Source organism: Bos grunniens, chromosome 15 (assembly GCF_055505025.1).
Source record: "Bos grunniens cultivar Pamir isolate PY7600 chromosome 15, Bosgru_T2T1.0, whole genome shotgun sequence".
Taxonomy (NCBI): Eukaryota; Metazoa; Chordata; class Mammalia; order Artiodactyla; family Bovidae; genus Bos; species Bos grunniens.
Genome location: NC_141179.1, coordinates 22,704,847 through 22,726,006, shown reverse-complemented (window position 1 = coordinate 22,726,006; position 21,160 = coordinate 22,704,847). Strand labels below are relative to the sequence as shown.

The 21,160-nt window shown below is 43.4% G+C and overlaps 2 protein-coding genes across 13 annotated transcripts in view; both read left to right on the top strand.

Moving 5' to 3' along the window:
• The first annotated feature begins 32 nt into the window (after positions 1–32).
• On the top strand, positions 33–6,818 carry FDXACB1 (ferredoxin-fold anticodon binding domain containing 1). Its single transcript, XM_086339172.1, has 5 exons — positions 33–285; positions 865–1,021; positions 1,871–2,074; positions 2,225–2,383; positions 3,594–6,818. The coding sequence occupies exons 1-5, from the start codon at positions 114–116 to the stop codon at positions 4,774–4,776; spliced, it is 1,875 nt and encodes a 624-aa protein (XP_086195298.1). The 5' UTR covers positions 33–113; the 3' UTR covers positions 4,777–6,818.
• Positions 6,819–9,208: 2,390 nt separating this feature from the next.
• Positions 9,209–21,160, top strand: part of ALG9 (ALG9 alpha-1,2-mannosyltransferase) — a 114,748-nt gene continuing 102,796 nt past the window's right edge. For 4 of the 12 annotated variants that reach the window (XM_086339165.1, XM_086339163.1, XM_086339171.1 and 1 more), the window contains exons 1-3: positions 9,209–9,421; positions 10,424–10,562; positions 11,553–11,687. Coding sequence is in view for 2 of the 12 variants with exons in the window: in XM_086339159.1 (XP_086195285.1) it covers positions 9,287–9,417; positions 10,424–10,562; positions 11,553–11,687 (405 nt within the window). In the remaining 10 variants the exon portion in view is untranslated. Of the gene's footprint in view, positions 9,422–9,508; positions 10,315–10,423; positions 10,567–11,552; positions 11,688–21,160 lie in introns of those variants that run through there. The other 8 variants (XM_086339159.1, XM_086339161.1, XM_086339160.1 and 5 more) reach the window with 5 other exon arrangements.

The window sequence follows — 21,160 nt, the reverse complement described above, 5'->3', positions numbered from 1 at the left end:
GATACGTCATCAACCAGCTACGCGTGAAGAGGTGGGGCCACAAGAGAATCGCGAAGGAAGTGACGTAAAAAAAGAGCGCCTCGGAGAACTTGAGCCTGGAGCACGTGGGGGCCATGGCCCCACGGCGCCTCCTGTTGGTTGGAGAGGGGAATTTCTCTTTTGCCGTAGCTCTGAGTGAGACCCTGGATCCAAACACGAGTCTAACCGCCACCTGTCCCCAGCGCTCAGCGGACCTGGCCCGGGATCTGGTGGTCCGAGAGAACCTACGGCGCCTGCGCGAGCGAGGTAGCGAAGCCCAGCCCTCCACGAAGCCCCGCCCAGCTGTGGCGCCCCCCCACTAAGTGGAAAGGGTGGGAATAGAGGGGATTCAGGGAACTTGACCGTTGCTCTAGGTCTTCCCCGGGGCTTCCCAGGTGGCTCTAGTGGTAAAGAACCCGCCTGCCAATGCGAGTCTTAAGAGATACGTGTTCGATCCTTGCGTGGGGGAGATACCCTGGAGAAGGGCATGGCACCCCACTCACAGTATCCTTGCCTGGAGAATCACATGGACAGAGGACCCTGGCCGGCTACAGTCCATAGGGTCTCAAAGAGTCTGACTGGGCCAAAGGGCATGGCACCCCACTCACAGTATCCTTGCCTGGAGAATCACATGGACAGAGGACCCTGGCCGGCTACAGTCCATAGGGTCTCAAAGAGTCTGACTGGACCAAAGCGACTTGGCACACACGCACTTCATCTTCCCATGGACATTTACAGACAGCCTGCTGTGTGCCTGGACCTGGGCTGTTTTGCACCTCGTGTTAGGGAGGGTTTTTCTCTTGTTCCATGGCTTTATCACATCCTCCTGTCTATATTTCATGCCAGGTAACGAGGTACGCTTCGGTGTGGACTGCACCCACCTGGCAGATGCCTTTGAACCGCAAGACAGAGAATTTGATCGAATTTATTTTAACTTTCCGCACTGTGGGCGCAAAGCTGGAGTAGCTAAGAACAGGGAACTGCTTGCCAAGTTTTTCCGGAGGTGAGGAGAGCTGAGCACTCACAAGTGAAATGTTTAAGATGTACATTGCATAGTTCCTGCACTCAGACATGTTAGTTTGGGAAATACGACATACAAGAGAACGTGTTGCTCCAAAGGAACCCACAGTCTAGTTGGAGAGGCAGACATTTAACCCTAAATGCTAAGTACAAGTGCAAACATGTACTGTTGGGCCAGAAAAGGGAGAATCACCTATTTTTGATAATGCAAAATGATAGTAGCCAGTATAAACTAATTTAGGAGCCAAACTATCTGCGTTCAAATCCCCACCCACCACTTAATAGCTTTGTGGTTTTTGTGATTGTTTACTTGATCCTTACTTGCTTTTGCTTCCTCATCCATAAACTGAAGATATTAACATAACTACCTCATAAAATTATTGTGAACTTAAAACAGTGCTTTATACTATTATACCAAAACATGAAGCATAGTTATCATGAAACTTTGCACAGAGGCAGTATTTTAAGTTAGTATTTGAAGTACAAGTAAAATTTTAACAAGCAGGAGGGGAGTGAATTCTAAATGGGAAAGAACAGCCTGATCACTGAATCACATATAGGAATTTTATAGACATTGACTTTTCAATGAAATATACGTGAACAATAGAAATGTGAAGTTGGATAACTTTCTGGTCAGCCACTAATATTAGTTACGAGTTGAGCATTGAATTTAAATTCTTATTTCCAGCTCCTTTTTTTGCATGTTTGAAGTCTTAATAGATCTTTGCAAATAGATATGATTGGGTTTTAATTATCTCACAGACGAACCATGTATATACAGCTAATTCCTACTTGTTTCTGTAAATGATTGGTGTTTCCTTATCCCTGTTAGCTGTGCAGATGTTCTTGCAGAAGACGGAGAAGTCCACGTGGCATTGTGTAGAGGACAAGGTGGGACTCCTGCTGATAAGCCAATGAGAGAATGGCACAACAGTTGGCAAGTGGTTGCTATGGCCGCTCTGGGGGGATTCATTTTAAGTGATGTACATCCCTTCAACTGTAAGGCTTTGCCAGGCTACAAGTGCACTGGATATAGGTAGGTAATAACAGATCTAAGCTTTTTCCATCTCTCTCACTAATGATAAAAAATCCCATTGACACTTTTTCTTGCTAATTTCTTGATTCAGCCTTTAGGAATAATTGCTTTCTTTAATAGTGACAGACTTAATAACTGCTATTTTGCCAGGAGTCAAGATAAGTCCTTTCATATAGAAGGTGCCTTGAACCATATCTTCACCCGGAGCTTACCTTTTGAAAGTTTGCAACCAAGAATCTCCAGGATCAAACTGGGTGACCAGTGGTTTTCTTTTCTGGAACCAGAAGTACTTGTAGGAAAACTGAACAGGTAACCTGATTTTACCAGAAACTTCTTCTGTCTCTAGTTGTATCCTGATTGACTTAATAATCAGGCAGTCATACATTGAAAGGATGCTACATTAATTGTTAATGATGTTGTGCTGTGAATACTTATAAGTATGGCCCACACAGTCTCTTTATAATTAAAAATTTCATATTATCTGCAAATATCTTACGATATCACTTATATGTGAAATCTAAAAAAAAGGGGGTACAAAACAGAAATAGTTACAGATGTAGAAGACAAACTTATGGTTACAAAGGATCTGCTGCTAGGTCACTTCAGTCGTGTCTGACCCTGTGCGACCCCACAGATGGCAGCCCACCAGGCTCCCCCATCCCTGGGATTCTCCAGGCAAGAATACTGGAGTGGGTTGCCATTTCCTTCTCCAATGCATGAAAGTGAAAAGTGAAAGGGAAGTCGCTCAGTCGTGTCCGACTCTTAGCGACCCCGTGGACTGCAGCCTACCAGGCTCCTCTGTCCATGGGATTTTCCAGGCAAGAGTACTGGAGTGGGGTGCCAGTGCCTTCTCTGATGGTTACAAAGGGTCAGGGGGGTGTAAACTTGGAGATTGGGACTGACTTACACATATTTCTATATATAAAATAGATAACTAATAAGGGCCTATTTTATAGCACAAGGAACTCTACTCAGTACTCTGTAATGGCCTATGTAGAAAAAGAATCTAAAATAGAGTGGATATATGGGACTTCCCAGATGGTGTTAGTGGTAAAGAATCCATCTGCTAAAGCAGGAGATGGAAGAATCATGATTTCAATCCCTGAGTTGGGAAGATCCCCTGGAGTAGGAAATGGCAATTCATTCCAGTACTCTTGCCTGGAAAATCCTGTGGATAGAGGAGCCTGGTGGGCTACAGTCCATGGGGCCGCAAAGAGTCAAGACACAATGGAGCACAGCACAGCCTATGTATATGTATAACTGATTTGTACATGTGAAACTAAAAGCAATATTTTAAATCAACTATACTCCAGTAAATTTTTTTTTAAATTATCATATTTTCTGGTATATTATAGGCTGTCAGAATTCTGAAACCCATGCCATCTTTCTTTATAGTGGATGGTTTCTTTGTTTCCTTTCTGGATCAACTTGATTCTTTTTATTAAGCTATTCTTTTTGATTCTAGCTACATTATCATTATTTATAATTTTAAAAGTTATTTTTGTGTGTGTTTAAACAGGGGCTTCCTAGAAGCACCTTCATGTCATCCTATCAAGACCATAAATGAGAAACTCATTGCTGAACTGGGGAAAGCTTTCCCTCTAAAAAGGCTGAAGTGTTCTTCCCCTTTGCTGCTACAAGGAGATGCCAGTGTTCTCACATCCCACAACCCTGACATCCTATCAACTGCCTTTTGGGTTAGTCTCCATGAAGATAACTCAAATTTTGAGTCCCTGACTAGTGGGATAACACAAGACATGGAGGACTTTCTAGTGTCATTTTCAGAACTCAGCCTTCCCAAGAGCGCTAGAAGAGACAGTAAGGAAGAAGCCCATGAAGGAACGTATGGCCAGGCCAAGGTCTGCCTTAGACCTTCTCTTCTGGTTCACATCCAGGCTGTAATCCAAGCACCAGACTTTCTCCCTGGTTCTCTGCACATCTTCAGTGGACCTGTCTTTCAGAGGTGCTGCATCTCACCTTTCACAATGCCAGCATTTCACGAGACTTTGTATATCCTTGGATTTAATAAAAATCTGAAGGACAGCTGTCTTCAGTCACTACTGGATCATCTGAAGGGCATTCTAGACAACCTTCTGACCCAGACATGGCTGGAGGGCTCTGAGCGGAGCAGCTCAGTGGAATTTGTCTTTCAACCAACTGGGGAAAGATATATGATTACTGTGAAGTCTCAAAATTTTGGCCCGGATTGCATTAAGGACCTGATTATTGGGTCTGTTACCACATCTGCTACAAGCGTGATACACAAAGACCAGTGTTTTGTGTGTGTGTGTATGAACTTGGACCTCTTAGCCATGCTTGTCTGGGATATCTCTGATTGGAGGATGCTGTGGACCTCTGATAGTCGTTTCCTGAAGAATTTTGCCCCTGGAAAAATAGAACCCTTTAAAAGCTATTCCCTATATCCTCCATACTATGTGCATGATATTAGTTTTTGGTTAGATGAAAAGAAAAGATTTGATGAAGTCGAGTTTCACACTCTGGCCCGGGCAGTGTCCCAGGACACAGTTATATCCATACAATTCCTGAGTCGTTTTCAGCATCCAAAGACCGAACAGGTCAGCCTCTGCTATAGACTGACCTACCAGACCTGTGACAAGGCCCTGACCCAGCAACAGGTAGCATCAATGCAGTCCCAGCTTAGGAAAGAGATTCAACAACGACTCCATGTGACACCTCGGTAGTTTAGTAAACTCATCTCTCCATAGTGATCCTTGTGGGTGTGGGTGGAAAAAGACCAGTTTGTAAACTGTTGTACTTTCTGGACTTTTTGTTTGTCTTGTAAAAATCTTCTACTTTGTAAAAGATTGGTTAATTGAGGGGCTTCCCTGGTGGTCCAGTGGTTAAGAATCCACCTCACAGTGCAGAGGACAAGGGTTTGATCCCTGGTCGGAGAACTAAGATCCCACATAACTCAGAGCAACTAAGCCCTCACGCTGCAGCTACTGAGCTCTCACTTCAGAGCCTGTGTGCCACAACTAGAGAGTCTGAGCACTACAAAGAAAGATCCTGCGTGACATAGTGAAGATCCTGAGTGCTGCAACTAAGACCTGATGCAGCCAAATAAAATTTTAAAAATTTAAATATTGGTTGTTTGGCTCAAAAGACACCTGTGGCTCAGTCACTGAGACTATAATGTGATTGGTGACCTTCAGAGGTGTGCAATACTTTGATCTTGAGTAATGACAGGGAAACAAAAAAACAGCATCTTAAACACTAGATGCTATCATTCTGAAGAGGCAGTAAAACTTGAGTGTCTCCTCAAATATAAATATATTTTATGCAATGTCAATTCCTCTTCCTTAACTCTACCATATCATCTCTCTAAATCAATTGAGAGTGGTTTTTAAAGTTCAGTTCAGTTCAGTTCAGTCGCTCAGTCGTGTCTGTCTCTTCGAGACCCCATGTATCGCAGCACGCCAGGCCTCCCTGTCCATCACCAACTCCCAGAGTTCACTCAGACTCACGTACATCGAGTCAGTGATGCCATCCAGCCTTCTCATCCTCTGTCGTCCCCTTCTCCTCCTGCCCCCAATCCCTCCCAGCATCAGAGTCTTTTCCAATAAGTCAACTCTTCGCATGAGGTGGCCAAAGTACTGGAGTTTCAGCTTTAGCATCATTCCCTCCAAAGAAATCCCAGGGCTGATCTCCTTCAGAATGGACTGGATGGATCTCCTTGCAGTTCCAGGGACTCTCAAGAGTCTTCTCCAACACCACACTTCAAAAGCATCAATTCTTCGGCACTCAGTCTTCCTCACAGTCCAACTCTCACATCCATACATGACCACAGGAAAAACCATAGCCTAGTTGAGGCTGACCTTTGTTGGCAAAGTAATGTCTCTGCTTTTGAATATGCTATCTAGGTTGGTCATAACTTTCCTTCCAAGGAGTAAGCGTCTTTTAATTTCATGTCTGCAGTCACCATCTGCAGTGATTTTGAAGCCCAAAAAAATAAAGTCTGACACTGTTTCCACTGTTTCCCCATCTATTTGCCATGAAGTGATGGGGCCAGATGCCATGATCTTTGTTTTAAAATTAGACCATTTATTAGCTTGGTTAAGTTGCAAGTGCTTCATATTATTTTTGGTATCATCATCATGTTTATTCTCTGGTTGACTGCTGTTAAAGTCATGGAACTGAATAGGTGTCAGATTTAGAGTTCATATTTGGGTCTGTCTGACTCTAAAGCCCATGTTCTTTCTGCCACTTTCTGTTACTTTTCTTTCCTTGGATTTCAACAATTATCTCTCAACTGTGATTAACTCTAAACTTTGCTCCCCTCGATTTTGGGGCTTTCTGTTGTATCTCTAAAGAACATTTGGAGATTGGCCCAGCCCAGGACTCTGCAGAATGGGGTGCCCTAATGTGAATTAATGTATGTTCCTGTTAATACCTAGGCTCTGCTGATTAGAATTATAGTGTAAACTCTGTGAAGGAAATAACTGTCTTACTTATTCTTTTTTTTTAATTTCTGTTTTTATTTTTTGTAACTGAAGTATGATTGATTTCAAATGTCATTTATTCTTGTATTTGGACAAGAGCATGTGGAAAGGCAAGAACTGAAAGAAACAAATTAGTGTATTATAATGCAAACAAAATATGATGGTGACCTGGACCTGGGTGGTAAAAAGCGGTTGGACTGGGAAATAATTCAAAGGACTTACTGATAAATATATGTGCACACACAAATATTTTGGAGTTAGAGAAATAAAGGATTCAAACAGAATCCCTAGTTTTTTGATCCAAGCAACTTGGAGAATAGAAGTATCTTTAATTGGAGTAGGAAAACTGGCATGGGAGTAAGTTTAGGTAGTGAATCAAGGGATCTCTTAAGGACACATGTATTGCTTGGCTCTCCACATAGACTTTGGGCTTCCCTAGTGGCTCAGAGGTTAAAGCGTCTGCCTGCAATGTGGGAGACCTGGGTTCGATCCCTGGGTTGGGAAGATCCCCTGGAGAAGGCAATGGCAACCCACTCCAGTATTCTTGCCTGGAGAATCCCATGGATGGAGGAGCCTGGTGGGCTACAGCCCACGGGATTGCAAAGAGTCGGACACGACTGAACGACTTCACTTCACTTCACTTCCACATAGACTTTAAGCTAATTGAGGGCAGAGGTGGTTCAATGGTAAAGAATCCATCTGCCAATGCAGGAGACTACAGAGACGGGATTGATCTCTGGGTTGGGAAGATACCCTGCAGAAGTAAGTGGCAACCCACTCCAGTATTCTTGCCTGGGAAATCCCAAGGACAGAGGAGCCTGGTAGACTACAGTTCATAGGGTCACAAAGAGTCAGATATGATTTAGTGACTGAGCATGTGACTTAACAGTTTTCTTCCAACCCCAATAGTGCTTAGTAAGCATGAAACCAAGCATGACCCTGCAGGGTCTTCCTGGGGTGAGATCCCCCCAACCTCTTCCATACCTGCCGCCTCTTGTTTGTAGAAAAGCATTAGCCTCCTAGGCCTTCCCTGAGTTCCAAAGGTTTATTTTTTTTGTTTGTTTTGGCCACACAGCAGGTGGGTTCTTAATTCCTGAGACCAAGGGTAGAACCCACGCCCCTTGCAGTTGAAGTGCAGAGTCTTCCCCACTGGACCGCCAGGGAAGTCCAACAAAGAGCAGATTTGATGCAATGAGAAATGAGAATATGCAGAAACAAATCAGTCATGCGAGATAATAATAGTTTAGCTTTCAAAAAAAAAAAACAAACTCTAGTTCTGTCTCAAGGGCTATAGATACTATTTTGAGTCATATCCTTGTGCGTTTTATTGATTCTAAACCCCCACCAGATAGAAGAAGTTAATTGCATGTTGATCACCAGGACATAGACCCCAGGAGGTTATTGAGGCTGACTCCTGAAGTACCACCCTGTTAACGTCATCACCAACCAATCAAGGATGTCCATGAGCTGATGATGAACATCTCAACTGTTTCTCTCACCTTGCCTTTAAAACACCTCCCTTGAAAGGCTTGGGGTAGTTTAGGTGTTTTGAGCATGAGCTGCCCATTCTCCTTGTAATAAACACTGTACTTTGTTTCAACAAAGCCCAATGTTGGTACATTGACTTTTCTGTGCAGGTGGGCAGACCCACGTTTGATTTGGCATCACTTGGATGAGGAATCATTGGAGAAGGAAATGGCAACCCACTCCAGTGTTCTTGCCTGGAGAATCCCAGGGATGGCGGAGCCTGATGGGCTGCCGTCTATGGGGTCGCACAGAGTCGGACATGACTGAAGCGACTTAGCAGCAGCAGCAGCAGCAGCATAGAGCTCCACAGGGCAGGACAGAGTTCTGCGACTGGGGGAGCAGGCAGAGTGTCAGGAACAGATGCATGACCCCTGAGTCACTGGTGTGGTATCATCAAGGTGCCTGTGGAGGAATGTATGAAATCAAGAGCTTTTTCCTGGTCTCCTGGTTGGAAGAACACAGGCTTTGTAGTAAGACCTGGGGTGGAATATGGCTCTACCACTTCTTTAGCTATGCAACCTTGGGCCTCCGTTTCCTTTTTGGTAAAATAAAGTAGTTGTATTAAATTTTAAAAGGATGATTTCATCCTGTATGGTAAGCACAGTAAATGCTTACCATAATGTTGTAGTAGCAATGGCAATGACTGACATCTTGTTGAATTTGCTGCACAGAATTTCTTTAGCTTTTCACTTTTCTTCCAATTCTGTATTCTGCCATTAGGGCTTTGTCTCTCTGAAGCAGTTAATTCGCTACAGGCTGTCCCTATTACTTGACAAAATACAGAGGACAAGATGTCAGTGATCTGAAAAGAATTTTCTCTTTGATATATAGCTGTGCTATGATTTTTTTTGTGTGTGTGCTATGATTTTTAACTGAGTACCCATGTATTCCACGTGTAGTTGTTTTAATCACTTTCTATTTGTGCTTTCTTTTAAACGGATGCTGAGGGACAGTATATGTAGGAGAGTGAAGAATGCTAAGTGAAGGAAGAGAGAATTAGGGAGAGGGAGGCATGCCCAGAGTTACAAGTTATGTGGAAGGGATAACTATAGCATCTCTTAACCCGGATTTACCCCAGTTGGCCCAGGAGCACTGTAGTTTAGTCGTTTCTGCGCATGTCGAGGTCTTTTGTCCCTCGGCGGACACCGTTGCCAGCCCCGGCAATGTCTCCGCGCTCGTTGCTTTCGTAGGGTGCGGAGTTCTACCTTTTTTTCCCACGCTTGCCATGGCGAGCCGAGGGGCCCGGCAGCGCCTGAAGGGAAGTGGGGGCAGCGGCGGGGACACGGCCTCGGCCGCCGACAAGCTGCGGGAGCTGCTGTGCAGCCGGGAGGCGGGCAGCGCGGAGCCGCGGCCCGAGTAGGTGTGCGGGCGCGGCGGGGGCGTGGCCGGGCGGAGCGGGGCTGCGGGGGGCAGGGTCTCGCCCGCGCGGTACGGGAGGGTCCGCAGTCTCTTCACCCCGCGCCTTCTGCGGGCCGGGTGCACGCTGGGGCTCAGATGAGACCCCTCCTCCAGAGCTTAGATGAGGCCGCCCCCCAGGGCTTAGATGAGACCCACCCCCCCGCCCTGTCCCCCAGCTCGGGCCCTTGCTGCTAGTGGAGAAACCTGGAGTGCAGGTCTGTGCGGCTTCCGCCCCAGGCCCAGGATTAGTTGGAGAGAGCAAAGAGCACCTTGTATGGCTGTCCCTCACAGCTTCAGTCCCCCCAGGGTCTCGGCCCTTTACTCTTCTGTGTGGGGCCCAGCACTCTCCACACCAGTAGCCTCCTCTCTGTCCAAACTGGGGGGCTACAGGTTAAGACTGCGCCAGGGAGCTGTCAGCGAATGGAATTGGAGGACGCGGTGATGTCCTTTGCACATAGTAGCCTCTGGGCATTTGAACAGACCGGGAAATGAATAAAAGCCGTGGAAAGTAATGACCTTGTTAGGAAAAGAAAGGGGAGAAGGAAATGGCAACCCACTCCTGTATTTTTGCCTGGAGAGTCCCGTGGACAGGGGAGCCTGGTGGACTACTGTCCATAGGGTCGCTCAGAGTTGGACACGACTGAAGCGACTTAGCAGCAGCAGCAGGAAAAGGAAAAAAAAAAAAAAAAAAACGAACGAAAGCTTGTGGCCTTCAACTGAACAATTTGTTGGTTTGGGATAAGCAGAGTGTCACAGATGCCAAAGAAGAAGTGGACGTAATGACTAACGTTGATTAAGGTCTTAATTCGTTCTTCACTTATTCTACGCAGAACAATTAACGGTTCACCCTTTTAGGTGACTAACTCAAGTGCTTTGGTGTCTCTTGCCGTGTTGTCCTTTTTGTCTAGTTTTAGTTCTTCTAGTTAGCATGTCCTTCCTATCACATACTTGTGTTTCTGAGCAGGTTATCTGGGAACAAAGCCGGACAAGTCTGGGCACCTGAAGGATCTACTGCTTTCAAGTGTTTGCTCTCAGCAAGATTATGTGCTGCCCTGCTGAGCAACATCTCGGACTGTGACGAAACATTCAACTACTGGGAACCAGTAGGTGATTTCTCTAGTTTTCTCTTTTTGTTCTCAATTTCACTGCTTGGGTCCTTGTTATTAATCAAGATACAAATGATATACAGTGTTGAGTTCAGTCAGTCGGTCGTGTCGGACTCTTTGCACCCCTATGAACTGCAGCACGCCAGGCCTCCCTGTCCATCACCAACTCCTGGAGTTCACCCAAACCCATGTCCATCAAGTCGGTGATGCCGTCCAACCATCTCATCCTCCTGACTACTAGTAAAATGACTTTATTTTCACTTCTGTATTCTAAACTGATGATTTACCTACTATTGAAGGATATAGGAATTTGGCAGTTACACAAAACAGTATAATTTGTAATTTTCTTAAAACGTTTTAAAAATCAAAATAATACTTTGAGGTAGTTTAAAAATATTAAGTGCAAAAGAAAAGCAGTAACTCTATTTTCTACATCTTGTGTACAAACACCTGTCCCCAGAGGCAACGACTTTCTTTAAATTTTTTGGCTTTTTTTTTTTTTTTTTTACTGATGTTTACTAAAATAAACAATGTTACTGCATACTATGCTTATATTGCTGTTTCTTGATTTATACATTTATAAGTCTGTTGGACACTCTTTTATAGGAAATTCAGAGGTGAAATTTTCTGATCACATTTTGCATAAAAAAATAAATGCTTAGTGTAGGTAGTTTTAGAAAAATATAAGATATTGAGCTTTCCTGTTTTGTCTAAAGAGTATTTTTTTTAAAAAAATAAGTAGAGGATAAAATCTGAGCTTTCAATGTTGGCCAAACGATAGTCTTACAAGATTTATAGTATCTTAATATATCAGTATTGGGTCATTTTGATTCTTATCCATCCATTAGTTGCAAATCTTGTTGACAATTTCAGCATTTTTGTGTACCTTTGTCTACTTAATATTTTTGCTTAGAAACTTTACCTGCAACCTCTTAACAAGAAGTTTTGGCCAATATAACCCTGAATCCATTCATTTTGTACTTTCAGACACACTACCTCATCTATGGGAAGGGGTTTCAGACTTGGGAATATTCTCCAGCTTATGCCATTCGCTCGTATGCTTACCTGTTGCTTCATGCCTGGCCAGCTGCATTTCATGCGAGAATTTTACAAACGAATAAGGTAAGAGCAGGCCAACTTGGAAGCAATCACAACTGATGAAGAGGTGGGTGAGTCTCTGGAACAGTTTTGTGAAAAAGACAAAATGTATTGGTTGTTAAGACAGGACTTTTTTTTGAAGAAGAATCATTTATTCATTATTCAACAAATATTAATGGAGCAACTTGTATTTGGTAGATGGTTTGTTAAGTGCTGTGAGTTTAACAGTGATCAATCCCCTCCCTCATGAAATCCAGTGAGGAAGACGAACATGGAACAAGTAATCATAAATGCAGTGGGTCTTGGAGGAAAAGTACAATGTGTGATAGGTTAGCGTATTAGGAGAGCTTAGTGTAAATAAAATACTGAAGGATAATTAGGAGTTAACCGAGACCTAACCTGATTACCTTTCAGAAATTTGACTGTGATGTGTCTTTAGTGTGGATTTCTTTGGGTTTATCCTGTTTGGAGTTTATTCAACTTCTTCAATTTTTAGGCTTATGTGTTTTTCAAATTTGGGAAGATTTTGACTGTTACTATTATTTTTTTTAGTAGTTTTTCAATCCTGTCATGTTTCTCCTCTGCTGAGACTCCAATGATGTGGATGTTAGATCTTTTATTATAGTCTCATGGGTCCCTGAAGCTCTCTCCATTTTTTTTTTTTTTCCAGTCTGTTTTCTCTGTGTTCAGATTGAACAATTTCTGTCTTAGGTTTTCCAGTTCACCAACACTTTCTTCTGTCCCCTCCATTCTGCTATTGAGTCTATCCATTGAGCTTTTATTTTGATTATTGGATTTTATCAGTTCTTAAATTTCAATTTGATTTTTCTTTTTATCTTCTGCTTATTTACTGAGACTCTATTGTTTCATTTGTTCCCAGTATGTTTTTAATTGCTTGTTGAAGTATTTTTACAATGGCTCCTCTAAAACTTTGTCAGATCATTCTAATATCTCATCTTGTTTTAGGTATCTATCGATTGACTTTTTCCCTTCAGGTTGAGATTTTCCTGTTTGACAAACAATATTTAGTTGAAACTTGGACATTTTGGGTATTACAGTATGAGATTCTGGATCTTATTCATGGGCCCAGCAAGCTTCCTCTGCACTATTCTGCTTTTCTTATTTAAGCCTCTCTTTTAGCTGGCTTCTTTTGATACCACTACAGCAAGAAAAAGGAGAGGGTTCTCCAACTGTTACTGCCAATTAGGGCTTGAGGTTTGCATTCCCCACTGGTCCTCCACGGATACCACCCAAGTGGTCAGGGTGGATATGCCTCATTACTGCTAGGTTTGAGGGAAGCAGAGTCCAAGATCTCCAAGTGGTCTTCACTGACACTGTGCCGGGAGAGGGAGCTCCTTACCACTGTCAAGGAGTCCTTGTCTCCTACCTGACCTTTGATGGTGGAAGTGGAGCCACATTATTTTCTGGGGTACTTGGCTGGATTAGAGTGGTTATTGTCTAAAAGTTTCTTTCTTGCTGGGCTACCCCTTTCTTGATCTTATGGCTAGATAGAGCAGGCCTTGATTGTTGTTTTTATGTCTGTGTACATTGGCATTTCTAGTTTACAACTTCTTTAGTTCCAAGTCTGGAACATAGAAGACCAGAGGAAAACCCAGGGAACTTACCACCATGTTGTTCCTCAGGTCCAAAGACCCTAGCCAATAGGTCTGATGCTTGGAGGAGAGCGTGAGTGGTGGAGTGGATTAGATGAGACTGAGAGGAAGAGGCCAGGCTTTAGGCAATTAGACTTTCTTTTTTTTCAAGTGTATTATGAAACCATCAAAAGTTTTTGACAGAGGAGAGACATGATTGCATTTCCTTTTTAAAATAATCGGAAAGGTAGCATCTGTAGAAGGTGATAGAACTCTATTCCTCTGTCCCTAACTAGTATCAAATTTCTGGGTTTTTTTGAACTTATTTGTCAAAGGAAAGATATACAGGAAGAGAGACTTAGTAACAAAATAACAATGCATGTGTGCCTGCATCCTCAGTCGATTCAGTTGTGTCTGATTCTTTGCAGCCCTATGGACTGTAGCCCACCAAGCTCCTCTGTCCATGGGATTCTCCAGGTAGAGTACTAGAGTGGGATACCATGCCCTCCTCCAGGGAATCTTCACAGCCAGGGGATCAAACCCACGTTTCTTGCTCTCCTGCATTGCAGGCAGATTCTTTACCCGCTGAGCCACCTGGGAAACCCCAGAGAGAAATAACAATATGCAGAGCTTAAAATTTCCATTTCCACTTGGATTTCCACTATCACTTCAAATTGTAGCTTCTAGAGTCCCAACTGCAGCATCATAATTCAGAGTAGTAAAGGGTAGATTGTTGCTGAAAGACAGTTTAGTTCAGTTCAGTTCAGTAGTTCAGTTGTGTCTGACTCTTTGCAACCCCATGTACTGCAGCATGCCAGGCCTCCCTGTCCATCACCCAACTCCTGGAGTTTACTCAAACTCATGTCCATTGAGTCAATGATGCCATCCAACCATCTCATCCTCTATCATCCCCTTCTCCCGCCTTCGATCTTTTCCAGCATCGGGGTCTTTTCAAATGAGTCAGCTCTTCGAATCAGGTGGCCAAAGTATTGGAGTTTCAGCTTCAGCATCAGTCCTTCCAATGAATATTCAGGACTGATTTCCTTTAGAATGGACTGGTTGGATCTCCTTGCTTTGCACGGGACTCTCAAGGGTCTTCTCCAACACCACAGTTCAAAAGCATCAATTCTTCGGCGCTCAGCTTTCTTTATAGTCCAACTCTCACATCCATACATGACTACTGGAAAAACCATAGCCTTGACTAGATGGACCTTTGTTGACAAAGTGATGTCCCTGGTTTTTAATAAGCTGTCTAGGTTGGTCATAACTTTTCTTCCAAGGAGCAAGCGTCTTTTAATGTTATGGCTGCAGCCACCATCTGCAGTGATTTTGGAGCCCCCCCAAAATAAAGTCTGTCACTATTTCTACTGTTTCCCCATCTATTTCCCATGAAATGATGGGACCAGATGCCATGATCTTAGTTTTCTGAATGTTGAGTTTTAAGCCAACTTTTGCACTCTTCTCTTTCATTTTCATCAAGAGGCTCTTTAGTTCTTCTTCCCTTTCTGCCGTAAGGGTGGTGTCATCTGCATATCTGAGGTTACTGATGTTTCTCCCTGCAATCTTGATTCCAGCTTGTACTTCATCCAGCCCAGCATTTCTCATGATGTACTCTGCATATAAGTTAAATAAGCAGGGTGACAATATACAGGCTTGATGTACTCCTTTTCCAATTTGGAACCAGTCTGTTGTTCCATGTCCAGTTCTAACTGTTGATTCTTAACCTGCATACAGATTTCTCAGGAGGCAGGTCAGGTGGTCTCATATTCCCATCTCTTGAAGAATTTTCCACAGTTTGTTGTGATCCACAAGACAATATGGTAATAATTGGTACCCCTAGACTCCAGTGTTCTTGCCTGAAGAATCCCAGGGACAGGGGAGCCTGGTGGGCTGCCGTCTATGGGGTTGCACAGAGTCGGACACGACTGAAGTGACTTAGCAGCAGCAGTGACAGTTACCTTTACAATTTCTTACCACTCTAAAAAAGGACAGCTTTGTTTTGTCTCCTTACGGGTTGGAGTGTGAATTTCTCTGAACTGTACACTCAGGAATGGGATCCCAGGCATATATCCATGGACTACATAATTTCATGGAGCAGTGCCATATTGCTCTCCAGAATGGATATTCAGCTTTTTACTCCCTGCAACAGTGTTTGGAGTTTCAGCTTCCTAACATCTCTTGAGCACTTGATATTTCTGACTCTCTAAGTGTGTGAGATAGTTCTCATTTTTTAAAATTAATTTTTATTGAAGTATAGTTGTTTTACAGTGCTGTTAGTTTCTGTGTACAACAAAGTGAATCAGCTATGCGTGTGTGCATGCTAAGTTGCTTTAGTTGTGTCCAGCTCTTTGCGACCCTATAGACTGTAGCCCTCCAGGTTCTCTGTCCATGGGGATTCTCCAGGCATGAATACTGCAGTGAATTGCCATGCGCTACTCCGGGGGATCTTCCTGACCCACGGATCGAACTGGCTTCACCTATGCCTCCTGCATTGGCAGGTAGATTCTTTACCACTCTCACCACCTGGGAAGCCCTGACTCACCTATATGTATACATATGTCCCTCTTTTTAAGATTTCCTTCCCATTTAGCTCACTACAGAGCACTGACTTTCTTGTGCTATATAGTAGATTCTCGTTGCTGCTGCTGCTAAGTCACTTCAGTCGTGTCCGACTCTGTGCAACCCCATAGACGGCAGCCCACCAGGCTTCCCCATCCCTGGGATTCTCCAGGCAAGAACACTGGAGTGGATTGCCATTTCCTTCTCCAATGCATGAAAGTGAAAAGTGAAAGTGAAGTCGCTCAGTCGTATCGGACTCTTAGCGACCCCGTGGACTGCAGCCCACCAGGCTCCTCTGCCCATGGGATTTTCCAGGCAAGAGTACTGGAGTGGGGTGCCATTGCCTTCTCCAAGATTCTTGTTAGTTATCTATTTTATACATAATAGTATATATGTGTCAATCCCATTCTCCCACCTCATCTGCCCCCCACCCCCTTCCCCCTTGGTATCCATAGAGAGATGCTCCTCATTTTAATTAATTTTTCTGACAAATAGTAAGATGGAGAATTTCTTCATATATTTACCAGTCATTTAGATTGGTTTTCCTGTGAATTACCTGTTTACATCCTTTTCCTGTTTTTCTTTTACTTATTTATTTATTTTCAGCGGTGGTGGGTCTTCATTGCTGTGCGGGCTTTTTTGTAGTTGCAGAGAGCTGGGGCTTCTCTGTAGGGGCAGCGCACAGGCTTCTCAATGCAGTGGCTTCTCTTGTTGCTGAGCACAGGCTCTAGGGCACGTGGGCCTCAGTAGCTGCGGCTCCCAGGCTCTACAGCCCAGGCTCAGTAGTTGTGGCACAGAGGCTGAGCTGCTCTGTGGCATGTGGAATCCTGGATCAGGAACTGAACCTGTATCTCCTTCTTTGGCAGGTGGATTCTTTACCACTGAGCCACCAGGGAAGCCCCTTTGGCTGTTTTTCAATTGAATTTTCTGATTTTCTCTTGTGATTTGTAGAAGTTCTCAATAGTAACCCCTTGTAGGTTTTAGGTACTGGAAATCCTTTCTCCTAGACTGTCACCTATACTAACTTTGTAGTCCTTTCTTTAGTTCTGATAGAGTCAAACCAATTAGTTTTTGACTTATGGTTGGATTTTGGGTCTTTCTAAAAGACATCCTTCACCACAGATCATAAAGATATTCTTATGTATTTTTTCATAGTAACTTTGTAATTTTCTCTTTCACATATAAGCATGCATGTTTAGTCATTCAGCTGTGTCTTGACTGTTTGCAACCCTACGGACTGTAGCCCGCCAGGCTCCTCCGTCCATGGGGTTCTCCAGGCAAGAATACTGGAGTGGATTGCCATTCCTTCTCCAGGGGATCTTCCCGACCCGAGGATTGAACTTGGGTCTCCTGCATTGCCGGCCTATTCTTTGTCATCTTAGCCACTAGGGAAGCTCTCACATATAAGGCTTTACTCCATTCAGTTTTTTTTAAAATATATAAATTGTTGAAAGATCCAGCTTCATTTTTGGCTATATAGTGAAGTACATTTTCCAGAACCATCTGCTAATTCTTCCTTTTCCTTCTGATTTGTGATATTATTACCATCTCTGTTGTGCATCTCATTTGCATGTATGTTTCTGGCCTTTTGTTCTATGTCTCTGGTTAGTGTGTCAGAGAATACCATATTGTTTTTATTATTATGGCTTTGTAGTGTGGCTGATGAATTTTTCACTTTATCCATTTAAAAATTGTATTTTAAAAATAATTTTAGAATCAGTTTTCCTCTTCCCAAATTCTGGCAGGTTTTGCTTAGGGTCGCATTGAATTTACATATTAATATGAGAATCAGTGGATTTCCCTAATGGCTTGGACAGTAAAGAATCCGTCTGCAGTGCAGGAGACCGGGTTCAATCCCTGGGTCAGGAAGATCCCTAGAGAAAGGAATGGCAGCCCACTCTAGTATTCTTGTTTGGAGAATTCCATGGAAAGAGGAGCCTGGCGAGCTACAGTCCATGAAGTCACAAAGAGTCAGACACGACTGAGTGGCTAAGCATGCATGCGTGACAGTATTTTTGCAGTGTTACATCATTCCATCCCTATTATATATAAATGATGTACTTATCATTTAGTCAGGTTTTTATGTGTCTTTTTAAAAATTGTTTAATTGATTTATTTATTTGGCTACACTGGGTGTTAGTTGTGGCGTGCGGGATCTTTCACTGCTGTGCGCAGGCTTCTCTCTAGTTGTGACCAGTGGGCTCCAGAGCCCGTGGGCTCAGTAGTTGCAGTGCTTGGGTTAGTTGCCCCATGGCCTGTGGATCTTAGTTCCTCTACCAGGATTGAGTCCGAATCTGCTGCATTGGAAGGTGGATTCTTAACCACTGGACCTCGTTTTTCTGTTGTCTTTTAATAAAATTTAAAGAATGTATCAAAAAAAAATTATCCATGTCAAGCTTACCCATTCTTTAATTAGGATAATGCCTAGATTCTTTATACTTTTTATTACTGTTATGGATGTGATCTTGTTTTCTGTAATATTTTTAGAAACTCATTGCAGGTATAGGGCTTTCCTGATAGCTCAGTTGATAAAGAATCGCCTGCAATGCAAGAGATACCAGTTCGATTCCTGGGTTAGGAAAATCCGCTGGAGAAGGGTTGAGGCTACCCGCTCCAGTATTCTGGGGCTTCTCTTATGGCTCAGCTGGTGAAGAATCCACCTGCAGTGTGGGAGACCTGGGTTTGATTCCTGAGTTGGGAAGATCCCCTGGAGAAGGGAAAGTCTACCCACTCCAGTGTTCTGTCCTGGAGAATTCCATGGACTTTATAGTCCGCAGGGTCTCAAAGAGTCAGACATGACTGAACGACTCTCACTTACGTTCACTTTCATTGCAGGTATCAGCTAAGGTCAGTTCAGTTGCTCAGTCGTGTCCGACTCTTCGTGACCCCATGAATCACAGCACGCCAGGCCTCCCTGTCCATCACTAACTCCCAGAGTTCACTCAAACTCACATCCATCGAGTCAGTGATGCCATCCAGCCATCTCATCCTCTGTCATCCGCTTCTCCTCCTGCCCCCAATCCCTCCCAGCATCAGAGTCTTTTCCAATGAGTCAACTCTTTGCATGAGGTGGCCAAAGTATTGGAGTTTCAGCTTTAGCATCAGTCCTTCCAATGAATACCCAGGGCTGATCTTCAGAATGGACTGGTTGGATCTCCTTGCAGTCCAAGGGACTCTCAAGAGTCTTCTCCAATACCACAGTTCAAAAGCATCAATTCTTCAGCACTCAGCTTTCTTCACAGTCCAACTCACATCTATACATGACCACTGGAAAAACCATAGCCTTGACTAGACAGACCTTTGTTGGCAAAGTAGTGTCTCTGCTTTTCAATATGCTATCTAGGTTGGTCATAACTTTCCTTCCAAGGAGTAAGCGTCTCTTAATTTCATGGCTGCAGTCACCATCTGCAGTGATTTTGGAGCCCCCCAAAATAAAGTCAGCCACTGTTTCCACTGTTTCCCCATTTATTTGCCATGGAGTGATGGGACCAGATGCCATGATCTTCGTTTTCTGAATGTTGAGCTTTAAGCCAACTTTTTCACTCTCCTCTTTCACTTTCATCAAGAGGCCTTTTAGTTCCTCTTCACTTTCTGCCATAAGGGTAGTGTCATCTGTATATCTGAGGTTATTGATATTTCTCCCGGCAATCTTGATTCCAGCTTGTGCTTCTTCCAGCCCAGCGTTTCTCATGATACTCTGCATGTAAGTTAAATAAGCAGGGTGACAATATACAGCCTTGACGTACTCCTTTTCCTATTTGGAACCAGTCTGTTGTTCCATGTCCCGTTCTAACTGTTGCTTCCTGACCTGCATATAGGTTTCTCAAGAGGCAGGTCAGGTGGTCTGGTATTCCCATCTCTTTCAGAATTTTCCACAGTTTATTGTGATCCACACAGTCAAAGGTTTTGGCATAGTCAATAAAGCAGAAATAGATGTTTTTCTGGAACTCTCTTCCTTTTTTCCATGATCCAGAGGATGTTGGCAATTTGATTTCTGGTTCCTCTGCCTTTTCTAAAACCAGCTTGAACATCTGGAAGTTCACGGTTCACGTTTTGCTGAAACGTGGCTTGGAGAATTTTGAGCATTACTCTACTAGCAGGTGAGATGAGTGCAACTGTGCAGTAATTTGAGCATTCTTTGGCATTGCCTTTCTTTGGGATTGGAATGAAAACTGACCTTTTCCAGTCCTGTGGCCACTGCTGAGTTTTCCAAATTTGCTGGCATATTGAATGCAGCCCTTTCACAGCATCATCTTTTAGGATTTGAAATAGCTCAACTGGAATTCCATCACCTCCACTAGCTTTGTTCGTAGTGATGCTTCCTAAGGCCCACTTGACATCACGTTCCAGGATGTCTGGCTCTAGGTGAGTGATCACACCATCGTGATTATCTGGGTCCTGAAGATCTTTTTTATACAGTTCTTCTGTGTGTTCTTGCCATCTGTTCTTAATATCTTCTGCTTCTGTTAGGTCCATACCATTTCTATCCTTTGTTGAGCCCATCTTTGCATGAAATGTTCCTTTGGTATCTCTAATTTTCTTGAAGAGATCTCTAGTCTTTCCCATTCTGTTGTTTTCCTCTATTTCTTTGCGTCAATCACTGAGGAAGGTTTTCTTATCTCTCCTTGCTATTCTTTGGAACTCTGCATTCAGATGCTTATATCTTTTCTTTTCTCCTTTGCTTTTCGCTTCTCTTCTTTTCACAGCTATTTGTAAGGCCTCCCCAGACAGCCATTTTGCTTTTTTTGCATTTCTTTTCCATGGGGATGTTCTTGATCCCTGTCCTATACAATGTCATGAACCTCTGTCCATAGTTCATCAGCCACTCTGTCTATCAGATCCAGTCCCTTAAATCTATTTCTCACTTCCACTGTATAATCATAAGGGATTTGATTTAGGTCATACCTGAATGGTCTAGTGGTTTTCCCTACTATCTTCAATTTAAGTCTGAATTTGGCAATAAGGAGTTCATGATCTGAGCCACAGTTAGCTCCTGGTCTTGTTTTTCTCAACTGTATAGAGCTTTTCCATCTTTGACTGCAAAGAATATAATCAATCTGATTTCGGTGTTGACCATCTGGTGATGTCCATGTGTAGAGTCTTCTCTTGTGTTGTTGGAAGAGGGTGTTTGCTATGACCAATGCGTTCTCTTGGCAGAACTCTATTAGCCTTTGCCCTGCTTCATTTCGTACTCCAAGGCCAAATTTCCCTGTGACAATTGATTTTTGCCTTTTGATCTCAATTTCACTGAATTTCTTTATCAGTTTGTCAAGTGAATTTCTTGGGTTCTCTTTCATCTGTCCGTACTGAATTTAGTTTCTTCTGTTCCATTCTTATACTTACTTC